The sequence below is a fragment of the Vigna unguiculata genome, chromosome 7 (assembly GCF_004118075.2).
Source record: "Vigna unguiculata cultivar IT97K-499-35 chromosome 7, ASM411807v1, whole genome shotgun sequence".
Classification (NCBI taxonomy): Eukaryota; Viridiplantae; Streptophyta; class Magnoliopsida; order Fabales; family Fabaceae; genus Vigna; species Vigna unguiculata.
This window is the reverse complement of record NC_040285.1, coordinates 19,705,578-19,722,485: the sequence shown is the minus strand read 5'-3', so window position 1 is coordinate 19,722,485 and position 16,908 is coordinate 19,705,578. Positions and strand designations below refer to the sequence as shown.

The 16,908-nt window shown below is 39.6% G+C and overlaps 1 protein-coding gene across 5 annotated transcripts; it reads left to right on the top strand.

Moving 5' to 3' along the window:
* Positions 1 to 741: 741 nt before the first annotated feature.
* Positions 742 to 9,291, top strand: LOC114192564 (VAN3-binding protein-like). Of its 5 annotated transcripts, none has more exons than XM_028082319.1 (7): positions 742 to 1,114; positions 6,282 to 6,407; positions 7,663 to 8,089; positions 8,344 to 8,574; positions 8,673 to 8,722; positions 8,805 to 8,862; positions 8,954 to 9,291. In XM_028082319.1, the coding sequence occupies exons 1-7, from the start codon at positions 881 to 883 to the stop codon at positions 9,160 to 9,162; spliced, it is 1,335 nt and encodes a 444-aa protein (XP_027938120.1). In that variant the 5' UTR covers positions 742 to 880; the 3' UTR covers positions 9,163 to 9,291. The 5 variants fall into 5 exon arrangements, with proteins under 5 accessions (XP_027938120.1, XP_027938121.1, XP_027938122.1 ...); XM_028082318.1 differs by lacking the exon at positions 742 to 1,114 and adding an exon at positions 5,459 to 6,170; XM_028082320.1 differs by lacking the exons at positions 6,282 to 6,407; positions 7,663 to 8,089; positions 8,344 to 8,574; ... (1 more) ...; positions 8,805 to 8,862; positions 8,954 to 9,291 and adding an exon at positions 1,268 to 2,536 and having other exon boundaries at positions 771 to 1,114.
* Positions 9,292 to 16,908: the final 7,617 nt, after the last annotated feature.

The following is a 16,908-nucleotide window of genomic DNA, read 5'->3' as shown; positions in this document are numbered from 1 at the left end:
ATTTAAGCTATGGTTCACTCCTCGGAAGTTAGTCAATTCTTTAAAATAAACTCTTCCATCTCCAAATTAACCAATTATAACAGCCCAAGAAACACAATAACAAATAAGTTATGCAAAATACATATACAATTAATTAAAAATACAAACACCGAATTGCAGAAGCCGGTAACACCGATTTTCAGAAGCCGGTTCTTTCTCACCGCTTTCAAAAAGTTGCTTGTTATGTCTTTCACAAACTGGTTTTTACGGGTTTCATAAGCCAGTATATCCCAACGACTTTTACAATACGTAATTTTCAGCTTTCAAAAGCCGGTTTTCATTTAGTAAATTCTGGTCACCCTTATACTAGAGAAAGAAAAAGCGTGTTTTAATCAAATGAAAATGTTAACAAAACTTTTCGAATGGAATGAATCTTATCTGGATGAAGTTGAATAATGTGGAGGAAGAGCAAAACTAAAAGATGGCAAGATTCTTGGCTGGAAGAACGAAAGAGAAGGAAAATACTTCAGAAACAACTCCAACATTAAAAAAGAGCAACCATTCGTCGAGTGGTGGTGCACTGAGAGTACGAGTGAGGGAAAAATTGTTTTAGGAGTGCATATTTAAAAAAGATGAAGTTATTGAAGAGTAAATAAAGTTGGTAAGCAGTAATTACCACTTAACTATTCATATAATAATTTTTATTTATTTTTTCTAGGGACATTATGGTCTCTGCACATAAATTGGGGGTGCAGGAAGAAAAGTTGGGGTGTAGGAAGAAAACCCCGAGTTGAAATGGCTAAAACCCAAAACAAATTTACATCAGAGCCCAAGCCCATATTATCACTGTCGTCCTTGCAAACGTTCAAACTCTCTTGCTCTGTCTCTGCAACTGCAAGAGATGGAGATGGTGGAAGCTGAGACGATAGGTCTGTACGAGCTTGAATACTCAGACTTATGTGCGCCTTCAAATTCATCCACAGTGGATTCCATAATGGAAGCCCTAGGGCCTAGTGGGCCAGGCCTCCTCGCCATCAACGGCGTCCCCAACGCATCCAAACTCCGCTCACACCTTCTCCCCCTCGCTCGGACCCTCGCACTTCTTCCTCAAGACACCCGAAAACTCGTTCTCAAGGTAATTCTTCCTCTTGTCTACATTTGATTCTCACTGGAATGTTCTGATTTTGATTCATTCTTGCGCATAAACATCAACCTAGGGTTTAGGTTTAAAATCAATTCAGTTTTGTAGGGATGCTCATTGTGCTTGCATTGCGTGCTTTCTTCCTAGGAGCATAACTTAGGTGGTGACGTTCCTCTGAGAAATCCTGATAGGAGTGTGTCCTCCTTTGCCATGCAACTTAAGTATACCAAATCTCCACTTGTTGTAAAAACAGTTAGCGAGTGCCGTGGTAATGAATTCGAGAATCTTGGAAGTTGTTTCCAAGAGCTAGGGTTTTGCATGATGGAGCTTGGTCTTTGCCTTGCTCGAATATGTGACAAGGCTATTGGTGGCAATGATTTAGAGATGAGTTTGTTGGATTCATGTGGAGCTAAAGGTAGACTCATTCATTATCATTCACATCTAGATGCTCTTCTCCTTAAACAACATGAAAGGAGCAGAGCAACAAGCAAGAAACGTGCTGGTAATGTGAAACCATTGGAAGGGTCAGAGTTGAATTCAATTGCCTGTGATGTAAATCCAGGTGGAATTCATTCAAATTTGTGGCAGCAATGGCATTATGATTATGGTATATTCACTGTTCTAACGACTCCATTCTTTATTCTACCATCTTATTCAGAGGAAAGCAAAACGGAGAATCCATTTCCCTCATGTTGTTTTGATGAATGTCAATCGCCAACTGGGCATACATGCTTGCAGATATATGATCCTAATAGGAAAAGGGCCATCATGGTGAAGGCCCCTCCCGAAAGTTTTATCATTCAAGTTGGGGAAGCTGCTGATATAATCTCAAAGGGGAAGCTTCGTGCGACCCTGCACTCTGTTCATAGACCTTCCGAGTTTGAAAATTTGAGCAGAGAAACTTTTGTTGTATTTCTGCAGCCTGCTTGGACTAAAACATTCTCTATCTCGGATAGAGAATGTTTAGTGGAGCCACGGCAGTCTGAACAAGATAACGATAATTTAAGTCAAGAAATTAACAAAATAGTTCCCCCTCTTTCGTCACGGTTGAAGGAAGGGATGACTTTTGCAGAGTTCTCACGTGAAACAACCAAGCAGTATTATGGTGGTAGTGGTTTGCAATCAAATAATAGGTGACCAGACTCTGGTTAATCTTGTTTCAAATTATATCCCTGCGTCAAAGATTGAGATTGATATGCTAAACATCCACTGGTTATGTATTAAAGTACCTTCTCTTTAGAAAAATCATATATTTGCCAAAAGGATAGACTGTGTAGGACTACATTTCATTTGGTAGAAGGGTAATATGTTTGGGTAGCTGCTTAACAGTGAAGAACTGGCCTAGTAGTCTTGAGAAAATGTCTTTTTGTTTTTCATTTCTTATTTTTAATTTTATAAATTATAATTAGTTACTTCTATTTGTTTTATAAGATTTAAACAGGAAATGCTTTTACTGATTTCTAAACTGATATGCTAAAACTGAGAATAAAGCAGTGAAGATAGAAAAAATAAAGAGACTTAAAAGAAACAAATACTTCTGTACATTATTCTACCTTTTTGTCTATTTCTCTCCCCTTGTCCCTTTCATACTTAGATTATGTTGATTCAAGTGGTTACCTGCATGTGCCATGCTCAATTTTGTACCTAATCCTGGCTGGACTCAATATAGGAATTGTAAAAGAAAAAGAAAAGAAAACGGCCGAAAAAGATGACCTGATCATGCAACTGAAAGACTGCTTTATCTTGCAGCTGCTAGCCGATAAAGAATGGGCATGCATTTAATAAGCCTTCACTCTTTCGGCCTTATCACATTATGTCAGGAAATATCTGCCAGGGAAGGTTCTCTTCTCCGTCTTTAGCTTTCATTTATTCAATAACTTTGGCTTAAACCAAAAACCTGCACACATTCACTAGATTAACGTTACACGCACATATAATGATGATATATGGATGTATAATTGGCCTGGAAACAGATGAGTATGTGGCTATTGTACACATCAAGAGGTCCTCTTGTAAAGAAAAGAAAAAAAAAAAAAATCACACTTGTGATTTTCGTTTAAGACGAGGCGGAAAGAAAAAAAGAAAAGAAAAAGGGAGCCTATCTGTGCATCCGTTAGTACAACGAAGTAGCCACTTACGTAGGTCTTGCTTTTTCATTCGTAGTGGTGCTTAAGGGTACCCAAAGTTGACTTAAAAAAGCAAACGTGAATAGGAATAATTTTCTGAAAATAACCTGAAAACACATTTGAATGTAATTGGAATCAAGGGGGAACAATCGTGAATGAGAATTGGAGGCAAAAGGAACAATATTTCCAACTTTTGTCAGTTATGAAACAAAATTGCTACGAAACCAAAAAGCTAAGGCTGTTTCTCGGAGCCTTTTTCTTTTCTTCTTTGTTCAGAGAATTATGAGAGGGGGATTGAGATCGTGTTCATGCCCGTGTCCGAAAAGTAAAGAAAACAGCAGCTTATGAGTGATGACGTCTCTATGCACGCGCAATTTAACACAGGTCCTCTTCTAGAACACAGCTTTTGTGTCCAACTCAACGCTGCTAAAACTTGTTTGCACTTCTTGACCTGTCGGCCATGGACGTTACCAAATCCTACGACAGCAAGGAACAACATTATCCACTGTATATCCCCGACATTCCCCTCTCAAAATGGTCCTGTAATAAACATATCAGTTTAGCTAGTAAAGTGCATATTTGGTGCTTTAATACATAAACACGTATAATCTTATTTATACTTTTCGTACTAGAGTTGGAGATTTTTAATTTTGGGGGAACTGGATCTGGCTCCACTTATCTTCCCTATATTACTGAAATATAAAATTGATTTCACTGACCATATGAAATGTATGCATATCAATTCATGTGTACAGTACTGATTTGGGAATTCTCTTTGTTCTGGTCTTGCTAATAATTTTTTAATGCTGCAACAGTTCTTATTCTCTTAAGTGATACGATTTGTACGTAAACAAGATTACAAATTTAATTAATGCTATTAGCTTACCAGAACTTGCCCCTATTCGCGTTCTTTTTCTTTTTGTCTTGTTCATAATTAAGTTCCTTCTAGGCTCTAGCCCATTAGCCAATATTTTCATGTTTACTCTATCTATCCTTTGGGAAAAGGGATACATGCAGCATTCGACTGGATTCCTTGTCCTTAGTTTGTAATGATGTATTCATAATTTAATTTTATAAGCCTGGTCCACTACTATTGTCACGTGAATTGTTATACTTGAATCATGAATGATGGTGAACATTGTATGTAATTATTGCTTGGTAATGATAGGTGAATGAGTCACTAATTATAGCTCAACACTGGATGTTTAAAATTAAATGTTCTTCAATAGCTACTATTCGTGATATCAATTTAATAATGTTAGGATCTGCGAGAGGAGCTATAATGATCGTGTTTAAATGACAATTGTCACCCAATTCTCCCTACGCCATAGTCTCTGATATCGAACACAGAGCAGAAAACAGTACTTTATATTTCCAGTATGAATTTCACAGTAAACTACTTCACATGGTGTTTGACCAATCCTCACTGCCCTTAACCCAACTTTATCACCTGCATTGCCTCAGGACATTAGCATTTTCATCGTAAAATGTCTGAGTTGAGAAAATTTTTAATTTGAACTGAAGAAAAATAATGCTTAATTCTAAAATCAACGTTTTTTTGTCATTTTCTCTTCACGAAATAAACAAATATAGCTGATATTCTCTTCCACTTTGTTTCCTTGCAAAAAGAAGATAAATAAATAGAGATAGGGACACGAATTAGGAGGATAAAATGAGTCTATTTGCTACATGAAATAGAATGAAAAGAAATAGAAAAATAACAAGTCCTATCAGATTTATTTCTACTAAAAAATTACAAGAAATGAACAATACGTACTTTATGGGTTTTGTATGATTGCATAATTGTGTTATTAGATGACACTCATTTACATCTTGTTTTTGTAGGATTAACTTACAATTGGTGCATCTCTTATTTTTATCTAATATTTAATGCTTCATAAAAACACATCTACTCATTCACCTTATTAATTAACTATTTATATGAGATTCCCTCATCTCTATTTCTTTTTATTTATCTTAAATTAAATACCCCTAAACTTATCCTATATCTTATTTATTTTATTCACATGTTTTCCCTCTTTATCTTTTCCACTTAATAGAAAGATGATATTTTTTTCAATGTTAACAAACCATTAGAGCTATTGCAATAAAAAAAAAAATGCTCAAGTGGTTCGTAGAGGTAAAAACGAATTCTTCAATTTAAAATACCATTAGAGTGGGGTTGATTGAGAAACAATCGCATAAAAATGACTCTTGTACCAGGATGTGGACGGGTGAAATTATTTATTGTTGCTTTTAATATAAGGTGAATAGATGAATGTAGATACGTGAACCTCAACCAAACAGGGTACTGAAATAATATTACCTTTCTACCACAAAGTGTAAACATATACTTTTAAGTTCTTAAGCGATTTTACCATTAAAGCGTTACTGATTTTAAAATCTGCTGCGTATATTAAGCCCCACTGAAAATGACTTCAGCACAAAAAGAAAATGTACCATTGGACATGTTCTTACACACTCCTGCTTCTTCAAAGATTCCACTGTATATATAAATACCACCCCATAAGGAAACGAACCCACCTCTCTAAGCTTCAAACTTGTTAGACATGGAACCCAAGTTCACAGTGAATTGTGACCGAAACGAGTCGCTCAAAACCAGAACTGGTACTCATTTGCCAGAGAGCCCAAGAGTACCAATGGAGTTTCTGTCAAGATCATGGAGTGCCTCTGCTCTTGAGGTCTCCAAAGCCCTTGCACCACCACCACCACCTCCTTCTTATTACATACCTTCCAAGCCTCCCATTATACCCTCTTCTATCACCAACTCCATTTCCGAAGAAACTTCTTCTGCTAAGTCAGAGGAGTTCTCAGCCACCATGTGCGCCAACCAGTTCTCTTTTGCTTCCTCCGCCACTTCACAGCTCGTCCTTGACCGCATTATGTCACAGTCAACTAGAGAGGTGTTCCTTCACCATCTCACATTGTTTTTCTTTCATACAAAAGTTCTATAGTTTTGTTTTTTTCACCTCGTTTTGGTTTGGACATGACTGAATGTGTAATGTTTGAGACAGGAAGTGTCTCCATTAACGTCAGGGAGATTGTCCCACAGCAGTGAACCTTTGAACGGTGGTGCTTCTTTAACTGGAACGGACAGTCCACCAATCTCTCCTTCTGACGAGTTTGACGATGTTGTCAAGGTATCTCTCTGTTCCTTTCCTCTTTCTTTTCCACCTAGGTGGGACCCTCACAAGTACAATAATATTTTTGTAACTATTCTCTCACTTTTCTTCTTCTTTGTTCCTCTTCCCAATCTCACTTTTCAATGCTGCTGTATCTTTCTTGCTTCCTAAAACTATGCTAAGTGTGTAATAATAGTATATTTCAGCAGTTATTTTTGAAATGCTGGATGTGCTTTAAATTAGCCTTAAACATGTTTAACTGATTTCGATAATATCCATGTGGGGGCGTTGCTATTACTGTGTTGATTTATTATGGAAAAGATTGTTTGCTAGTGTCTGTACTTACAAAAAGCTTTGATTTTTTTCTTTTTTTATCTGTCTTTAGGTGTCAGATTACTGTTTTTTTAACTTTCTTTTTCTTGCTTATAAATAATTGTAGAAAAGACTTTCTTCATAAAACTTGAATTACATTAGGATTTTAGGAGGGTTACTATCATGTTCACCTGCACCCTAAAGAAAAAAACTGTAAAAATAATTTACTAAAGAAAGGAACTTGAGGGCCCCAACTGATTTTAGTTTCCATGGCTGCATGGAAGAAATATCTGTGTTCATGGCTATTCAACATTTTTCATGAGTTAGTAAAATCACCTCTACTTTATTTGACCCACTATCACACCTAAAGAAGGTGGTAGAGCCTAAAGTTGTGGAGGGGTTATGACTTTTCATTGAAAAGATGAAAATTTTGAAGTTTGAATGGGACCTGGTGAGTGTTGAACTGTTGAAGTGGGTAATGACGCACGCTGCTATTGTTACTGATACGGTTTCCAGTTAAGTTATCTTACCTGCCAGGTGATTGCCTCACAACAGGACAAAGGTTTTGACTGTTCAGTGTACCTTATCTTCGCATTCACGCAAACAAAACAATCTTCTTATTTTGGAAATTTTGCTAGCAGATACAAAAAGTTCAATTTGTCCTTTTTACTAGAAAGGAACCGAAGCTAGAGTTGGCACAGGAAAAGACTAGTAGGATTTTCTCTGCAAGTCCAAAATCTGTTTAATGTTCTTACCCATATCACAGGAACTATTAAATGAAAGATTGGTCGAATTAGATTCTTCTAAATCATGCTGAAATAGCAATTATGTTTCTTTTTAATCTGAATTTAAACAATTTTAGATATTTTTACACTTAAAGGAAATTTTATGTTAAAGCTTTAAAAATCAGTTTAGCCAACGATGGAGAACAATTTGATAATGTTGTATGAATCTACTGCAGTTTTTTCGGGCAAACAACTCCATTCATCCCTTATTCAATGGTGGACGAGCCATGAGTGGTGGTACAGGGAATGCCACTCCTTGTTCCGGACCTAAAACAGTAGGAAGATGGTTGAAAGAAAGAAGAGAAAAGAAGAAAGAAGAAAACAGAAGCCATAATGCTCAACTTCATGCTGCAGTTTCTGTTGCCGCCGTAGCAGCTGCAGTTGCAGCTGTCACTGCCGCAACGGCAGCCACTTCTGCAGCTAGCAAGGATGAGAAGATGGCCATGTCCGTTGCTTCTGCGGCCACTTTAGTCGCTGCTCAGTGTGTAGAGGCTGCTGAAGCCATGGGAGCTGAGAGAGATCACCTTGCTTCTGTCGTTAGCTCTGCCGTCAATGTCCGTTCTCATGATGATATTTCAACACTTACAGCTGCAGCTGCCACAGGTAAACTTTACCACTCTTATCATTACGAGTTCAATGATCCTGAACTAACACCTTTCAGAAACTCTTCTTAAGTGACTTGAATAAAGGTTTTGTTAGATTGAATTAGACAAAGTTCACTTTTTAACATGGTATAAGAGTTATTTAAAGCTTATCCTAATTAAGTTGCATTAACGGTAAAGAACCAAGTAGGATCTGTAGTTTCATTGTTGATTGATCCCTTAAGAAGGAGGTGAATGTGATCCTTGAATGTGCAGCTCTACGTGGGGCAGCAACCTTGAAAGCAAGAGCATTGAAGGAGGTGTGGAATATTAACGCAGTGACTCCATTAGAGAAAGGAGCAGGTATTGGAAAATGTGGTAAAAGCAAAAACAGTAATTCTAGCACCAGTGACAGTGGGGAGATTATGAATGGTGAAAATTTGTTGGGTGCATGCAACCAAGAGTTCCTTGCTAGGGGCACTGCATTACTCAAACGGACACGCAAAGGTAATTTCAGTGACTGACAAACACAGCTATAGATCAGCAAAATGGAATTTTTCTCTTATTTACAGAATTATTCAACTCAATTTTGGTGATTGCTGTAGGTGATCTTCACTGGAAAATAGTTTCGGTTTATATACATCGAACAGGCCAGGTATTTTTATTCTTCAAATATTGATATCAGATGGAATTGAATATGTGTCCATTATTCATCACAATGCAAGCAACAATTTCAGGTAATGCTGAAAATGAAGAGCAGACACGTTGCAGGAACTATCACGAAAAAGAAAAAGAGTAATCAATCACCTAATACTAGCCCAACAGCATATCCTTGGAAGCCATAAAAGCAGTTGATCATAACTTTTGGTTTAAATTGTATTTGCAGATGTGGTGTTGGATGTGTGCACAAATTTAGCAGCATGGCCAGGACGGGACCTGGTTGATGAAGGTGAAGAAAGAAGGTACTTTGGATTGAAAACAGAAGCAAGGGGAGTTGTGGAGTTTGAATGCAGAAATCAAAGAGAATATGATATTTGGACTCAAGGGGTTTCTAGACTTCTTTCCATAGTTGCACGCAGACAAAACCTAACCTAACACTGTTTCTACTGCTTCATTGTTCAATCTATATGTATGTATTTTGCTGTATCTTACTTTCTTTAACACAAACTCATGGATTTTGTAACTAAACAATGAACAAATTGCTTATTTTCAGTGTTATGCATTCATGGATAGTGTTTCATTTTCTCTAAATTGTTGTCTTTTTGGAGAGGACCCTGTCATGTTAACTGATAAGGATTATAGACTCTGTTGTGTTAGTCTGAGTGAAGAGTGCACTAATTTTGCAGAACAATAGAGCGAGCAGCAAGAGTGTGAAACACACAATTGTGAGGATGGAACGTGATAGCTTCGTTTAAATATATTTAATTGCTCTAAAATTAATTTTGCAGACTGTTTTTTTTTTCACTTTCACCCTTACAAAGTTTAAAATTGCCTTTTAGCTTTTATGAAATATTTAAATTTGGTTTTAGTATATGTAAAATATTTTCCTTTAATTTGTCTCTCTCTAAAATTTTAAATTTTAATATTCAATTTAAAATAAATCATTTATTGTACGAAACTTTGTTAATATATACACGTACGTATTCCTTGAACAAATCATTTGACATTAAAAGAATTAAATAATATCACATCATATCAAATTAAATGGTAAGACTAAATTTGGAATGAAATGAAAAAATTTTATATTGATTAAAATCAACACGCATTCACTCTTTAGAGAATTATTTTAGTCGTGAGGAATAAAGGATGGTCAAAAGAATAAATTTAAAATAGCTACAATGTGTAAAGTTCCAATAATTATAGTTATAAATTTGATAAAAACATACAACTATATATTATTTCTCAGTTACATATTTGATATATTTTGTATTACATTATATATATATATATATATATATATATATAATATTGATCGACAATTTATAATCTCTAACATAGATCATATCTGTGAGAACCCATTTTCTTTTTCCTTATACTCTCTTCTCTCTACTACCCACACCACAGAACAACACATTACCTCACCTTGTGTGAAAACCCACTATCCCTCCCCACTATACTCTCTCTTCTCTCTCTCCTACCCATATCACTGAACCACACTCCACCATCATTGTTTTTCCCTCCCACTGAATCAACTGCACTGCCTTCTTTCTAATAGAAGCTCAAAATTCCCCTTTCTAATCAATCCTCCCTTCTGTTACAGCAATTGGACCTGGAACCAGAAGAAGAATTCCTCCTCCAGCTGAGTCATCTTCTCCTCCAGTAAGTCAAATTCGGTTTCCTCAATTTTCTTCAATTTTGGAATTTCTGGAGTTCAATGCTTACCAAAACCGAATTAGGGTCGTGTACTCACTCTGAGTTTATGAATTTCAGCCCCTTAGGTTGTGGAATTGAGGTGCCCTCGTGGTTAGAGTTCTGCTTGTGGTGGTTTTAAAAAGGTAAGGGAAGCTAATTGTAATTTCTTCTTATTTAAACCCGTGAATCATGTTTGATGAGTTTGATTGAGGCTCTGAGTGCTAAATTGATGTTTGAAATTTATGTGTGGTTGCTTGATTGATTTCTGCCATGAATCCAGTGCTCTTGCATGTGGGAACAATGAGTAATATGGTATTTTAGCCTAGGTTGGTGTTCTCGCCCAAGCGAAAATACCAGAAAACCCATCCTTATTCCTGCGCGAAGTCTCGCCTAGGCGAGCTAAGGTCGCTTAAGTGAGAGACAATCTCGTCTAAGCGAACCAGTTTAGCCTGAGCGAGAGTTCGCCCAATTTTTAACTTTTGCCACTGTTAGAGCCTCACTCAGGTGAGACTGACTCGCCTAAGCGAGATGGCCTCTCGCCTGGGCTAGATTGTTTAGCTTGAGCGAGAGCCACTGCAGTGGGGTGCTTCAGTTTCTATTTTAAAGTGTGATATTATACGTTTTAAGGTAGTTTTGTGCAAATAGTATCTCATATGCTTGGAACGTCATTATTAATGTATTGTGTGATGAAATTGGATGAGTATGAATTATGAGGAGTTGTGACTGGAATAAAATTTTGAGGGAAATTCACGTGAACTTGTTAGTATGTGTAAGGACGTGTGGAATCCATATTGGTTGGTATCCTGAAACTCCAATAATCATTCACGCTCAAATAAAGCAGAATGGATTATGTCGTGAGGAGTAGCAGGAGGTCCTAGTCTTTGGACTTGATCAAGTCCTAGACGCGAAGGGGACTTACCCTGGGAACGTTAGGGTGATAACTCCTTGTGTCCAGACTTTGCAGAGTCTGGGAACCGTTACAGGTGCAAGCCACCAAGAGCTCCAATGTCGCTTACACAATCTGGATATCGTGTCTAGAATTATACAATTGAGCTGTGTGTTATGAATGATATTTATATTGTGAATTGTATCAATTTCTCTTATTTCAGTTAGCTTACCCTTTTGTTTTTGTTTGCCTGTCCTTGTGTGTTCTCCTTTGCAATGATCACCTATGGTTGGTGTGAGCAAAGCCGAATCCAGATGATGATACCTCTCTGCTGAGCAGGAGTTGATCCTTTGCTTGAGTGCTGTGTTAGTTTTTGCTTGGACCAGATTCTGCAAAGTCTTGAGACTTGTAGTTTAGGTCTTCTCCTTATATTTCCACACTTGTCACCAGGGATTTGTGTGGTGATTTTGGATGACTGTACCAGCTATATATATATATATACTTATATGTATATGACTTTTATTCCTACTATCTGCTATGTTTGATCATGATATAATGTTTTATTTGATAGCGTGAAAAACTATTAAATGAGATGTTACATTTTTTGTATCAGAGCAGTACTTCCTTTAGGGTTTGTAGGTGTGAGCTTGCCTAGTTTCTGTTGTGTGTTTCTCATAGTATTTTGGTGCGGTAATGGTAGTTGTTAGCTAGACTGATGATTCTCTTTGTGTGGTTAAAGCTATGGCACCTAGGCCCCCTCCTCCTCCTATTCCTAACCCGGATAGTTCTCACTTGGTGGGGACAATTGATGCGATGTTAGCAGCCATGCAACAGAATGCTAACATGGTGAATCAGCACAACCTAGCCTTGTAGCAGATGGAGTCTGTTAGGCTCGCAGCGGAGGCGACTCAGCAGAGGCATTTGGAAGCCCTGCATCAGTTAGGGGAGAATCGTTCTGCAGCTGGATCTTCCCAAGCTCCACCATCACGAGTACAAGAGTGGAGTTTGGAGGATTTTCTTCAACATCATCCATCCCGCTTCGATGGCAAGACCACCCTGGATGAGGCAGATCAGTGGATGAGGGATATGGAGTGGATTTATGATGCCAAGAGGTGCCCAGCAAAGAATAGGCTGGCATATTCTGAGTATCTGCTTGTCGGAGAGACTGTCCACTAGTGGTCTAGTATGAAGATGATGCTAGAAGACAGCAGGGAGCCTGTCACATGGGAGTTGTTCAAGAAGAAATTTTATGTTGAGTACTTCCCAGACAGTGTGAGGTACGCCAAAGAGGTGGAGTTCTTGCAACTGATGCAAGGAGAGATGTCAGTATCAGAGTATGCTGAAAATTTCAAGCACTTGGGTAGATTCCACACCTTGAGGATGGCTGAGGATTGGCAGTGTAGGAAGTTTGAGAATGGATTGAGAGGCGATCTCAAACTCATGGTGGCTCCGCTCTCTATCAAGGAATTCCCTGCTTTGGTGGAGAAAGCAAGGGTAATGGAGAAGCTAAAAGCTGAAGTTGAAGCTCAGCAGCGGCTTCAGCAGAAGGTGGGAGGACCATCTGGGTCCACGAGCCGATAGGATGATAGGAGGAAACCCTACTCTAGACCTCAGCCTTAGAGGTCCAGGAGATTCTCACCTCAGTCTCATCAGCATCAGTCTCAGCAACATCTGTCTCACAGGCTGCGGTGTTATCATTGTGGAGGGCCCCACATAAGGAGTGCTTGCCCTCAGCTTGGCGGCAAGCAAACATGTCACAAATGTGGCCGGGAAGGCCACTTCCTCAGAGATTGCCCCACTGGCAGGAGTGTAGTGCCGAGACCTCTGATGCAGTCTCAGCCACAGCAGACACGGGGGAGTGCTAGGCCCCAAGCAGCTGATCGAGTGTATGCCGTGATGGGTCCAGAGGCAGACAGATCAGGTAACCTCATCATCGGATCTTGTGTGATTGTCGGTAGGAGCTAGCATGTGTTATACGATTCGGAAGCGACACACTCTTTTGTGTTGGAGTCTATAGTGGTAGAGTTAGGTCTTCCGGTGAGGGAACTCTAGTACGACCTGGTGGTGTCCACACCTGCTTCTAGGTTGGTCAGAACCTCGACTTTGTGTGCTAGATGTTTGATCGAGGTTGAGGGACGCAAGTACAGGGTAATCCTTATCTGTTTACCTTTAGAAGAACTGGATGTGATCTTGGGAATGGGTTGGCTATCTGCTAATCACATTCTCATTGATTGTAATGAGAAGAAGGTGTTGTTTCCCAGCTCGGAGGATGAAAATATGTTGTTGTCCTCACAATAGGTGGATCAAGCCATCAAGGAGGGATCCCGGTGTTTTTTAATTCTAACTCAATTGTCTGTTGAGAATGGGGATGGCAGCTCTAGGCTTTGTGTGGACTATAGGCAACTCAACAAGCTAACCATGAAGAACAAATATCCTCTACCAAGGATAGATGACTTGATGGATAAGTTGCACGGCGCTGCGGTGTTTTCAAAAATTGACATGAGATCGGGATACCATCAGATTAGAATTAAGTCTGATGATGTGCAGAAGACCAATTTCAGATCCATATATGGACACTACGAGTACGTAGTGATGCCTTTCGGTGTGACTAACGCCCCTGCCTTGTTCATGGACTATATGAAAAAAATCTTCAGGCCGTTTTTATACAAGTTCGTGGTGGTTTTCATCAACGACATTCTGATATATTCCCGAACTCGTGAAGAACATGCGGAGCATCTGAGGACAGTTTTGAGCATCTTGAGAGAGAAGCAGTTGTATGCAAAACTGTCAAAGTGCGAGTTCTGGATGACCACGGTCCAATTCTTGGGGCATATGATCTCAGCTAATGGCATATCCGTGGACCCATCCAAAGTGGAGGTTGTGTTAAAGTGGGAGCGTCCTAAATCAGTGACTGAGATTAAGAGCTTTGTGGGACTGGCAATCTACTACAGGAGGTTCATCGAGGGGTTCTCTAAGATCGTGACACCCTTGACACAGCTGACTCGTAAGGATCAGCCTTTTGCTTGGACCGACCAGTGTAAAAACAGTTTCCAAGGGTTGAAACAGAAGCTGACTAGTGCTCCTGTGTTGGTGATTCCTGATACCAGTAGACCCTTTGAGGTTTACTGTGATGCCTCCCATCAGGGGTTAGGGTGTGTTCTGATGCAAGAACGAAGAGTGGTTGCCTACGCCTCAAGGCAGCTTAAAAGTCATGAGAAGAACTACCCCACACACGATCTTGAGTTAGCAGCTGTAGTGTTTGCACTGAAAATTTGGAGACATTATCTATATGATGCTCAGTTCCAACTTTTCAGTGACCACAAGAGCCTGAAGTACATGTTCGACCAGAAAAAGTTGAACATGAGGCAAAGGTGATGGATGGAGTTTTTAAAAGACTTTGACTTCGAGTTATTGTACCACCCGAGGAAAACGAATGTGGTGGCGGATGCCCTAAGCTGAAAAACAGTTCATGCATCTTATATGATGGCTAGGGAATTGGATCTGGTGGAGCAGTTCAGAGACATGCAGTTGTAGGTGACCTTAGGAGAGGACGTCATTAGATGCAACCATCTAACCGTGTCTAGTGATTTTCTCGTCCTAATAAAGGAGAGGCAATTATCGGACCCCAAGTTACAGAGAACAGTGGAGTTGCTTGGCACTGAGAAAGCCAAGGACTTTGTGATAGGAAGTGATGGGGTGTTAAGGTTCAGAGGCAGGGTCTGCATACCTGAAGATTTGGAGGCGAAAGGCAAGATTCTTGAAGAGGGGCACAAGAGTCGTTTTAGCATGCACCCAAGCATGACTAAAATGTACCATGATCTGAAATACTCATTTTGGTGGTCAGGAATGAAGTCAAATGTGGCTCGGTATGTGTCATCCTGCTTGACCTGTCAGAAGGCTAAAGCAGAACATCAGAGACCTGAAGGGATGCTGCAACAGTTAGAGATCCCGGAGTGGAAATGGGATAGCATTGTTATGGATTTTGTTACCCATTTACCACAGACGATGAGGAGCCATGATGTTATAGTAAACCGTCTGACCAAGAGCGCCCACTTCCTAGTCGTTAATCTGAGGATGTTCATGACGAAGCTGGCACAGTTGTATATCAGTGAGATTGTGAGATTGAATGGAGTGTCGTCGAGCATAGTCTCTGATAGGGATCCACGATTCACATCTCGATTCTGGAAAACGTTGTAGAGTGCCTTAAGCAGCAGGCTGACTATGAGCTCAGCTTATCACCCCCAAATGGATGGCCAGTCCGAGAGGACAATTCAGTCTCTTGAGGATCTCTTGCGGGCGTGCGTGCTTGATCATCTTGGTGCTTGGGACGAGGTCCTGCCTTTGGTGGAGTTTACCTATAATAACAGTTTCCACGCAAGCATTGGCATGACGCCATATGAAGCTCTCTATGGCAGGAGGTGCAGGACTCCTTTGTGCTGGTACCAAGATGGAGAATCAGTGGTAGTGGGACCAGAGTTACTAAGACAGACCACTGAGAATGTCAAGTTAGCACAAGAGAGGATGAAGGCGTCTCAGAGCAGACAAAAATCCTATGCGGATCAGAGGAGAAGACCTTTGGAGTTTGCAATTGGAGACCATGTTTTCTTGAGGATTACCCCAACCACTGGTGTTGGGAGGGCTATTCGCTCAAGGAAGCTATCTCCTAAGTTCATCGGTCCATATTAGATCCTGAGGAGGATTGGACCAGTGGCCTATGAGATTGCCCTACCTCCTCAGTTGTCCAACCTTCACTCAGTATTCCATGTCTCCTAGCTCAGAAAGTTTGTGTCTGATCCCTCTCATGTACTAGAGGCAGAAGATATGCAGATTAGAGGAGATCATTCAGTGGAGGTTCAACCGGTTGGTCTTGGTGATAGCCAGACAAGGCAGCATAGGGGGAAGTCCATCAGTCTAGTCCATGTCATCTGGGATAAGAGAACGAGGGATTCCACGTGGGAACTTGAAAAGGAAGTGAAGAAATCGTATCCACATCTGTTCTCTAGTGAGTCTTAATTTTCAGGTCAAAAATTTTTGTTATTGGGGAGATTGTGAGAACCCATTTTCTCTTCCCTTATACTCTCTTCTTTCTGCTACCCACACCACAGAACAACACATTACCTCACCTTGCACCTTTCTCCCTCTCTACTCTCCTTTGCCTTCTCTCTACCAGAAGATATTCTAAATTTTACAATCCAAAAATTTGAATCGTTCTCTCTATTGCAGAATTCAAACCTGAGGCTAGTTCAGGACCTCTCCCCTCAGCTACAATTCTTTTTCCTCCATGTAAGTTAATTCCAGCCTTCTCATCTCTCTTTAATTCTAATTTTTGAACTCCATTCTTGTTGAGCCAATTTGGGAACCATTCTCACTTTATGAACCTGCATTCCAGCTCAATAGGTTGTGCATTTGAAGTACTCTTGGTTGGAAGGGTTCTAGCTAGTTAGCAATCTCTAGAGGTGAGGGAAGCTATCTGTAATTCTTCTCATTTAAACCGTGAATCATGTTGATTGAAGCTCTGTATGCTGAATTGATGTTTGAAATGCATGTGTGGTTGTTTGATTGTTGTTGGCCATGGATTCAGTGCTCCTGCATGTAGGAACAGT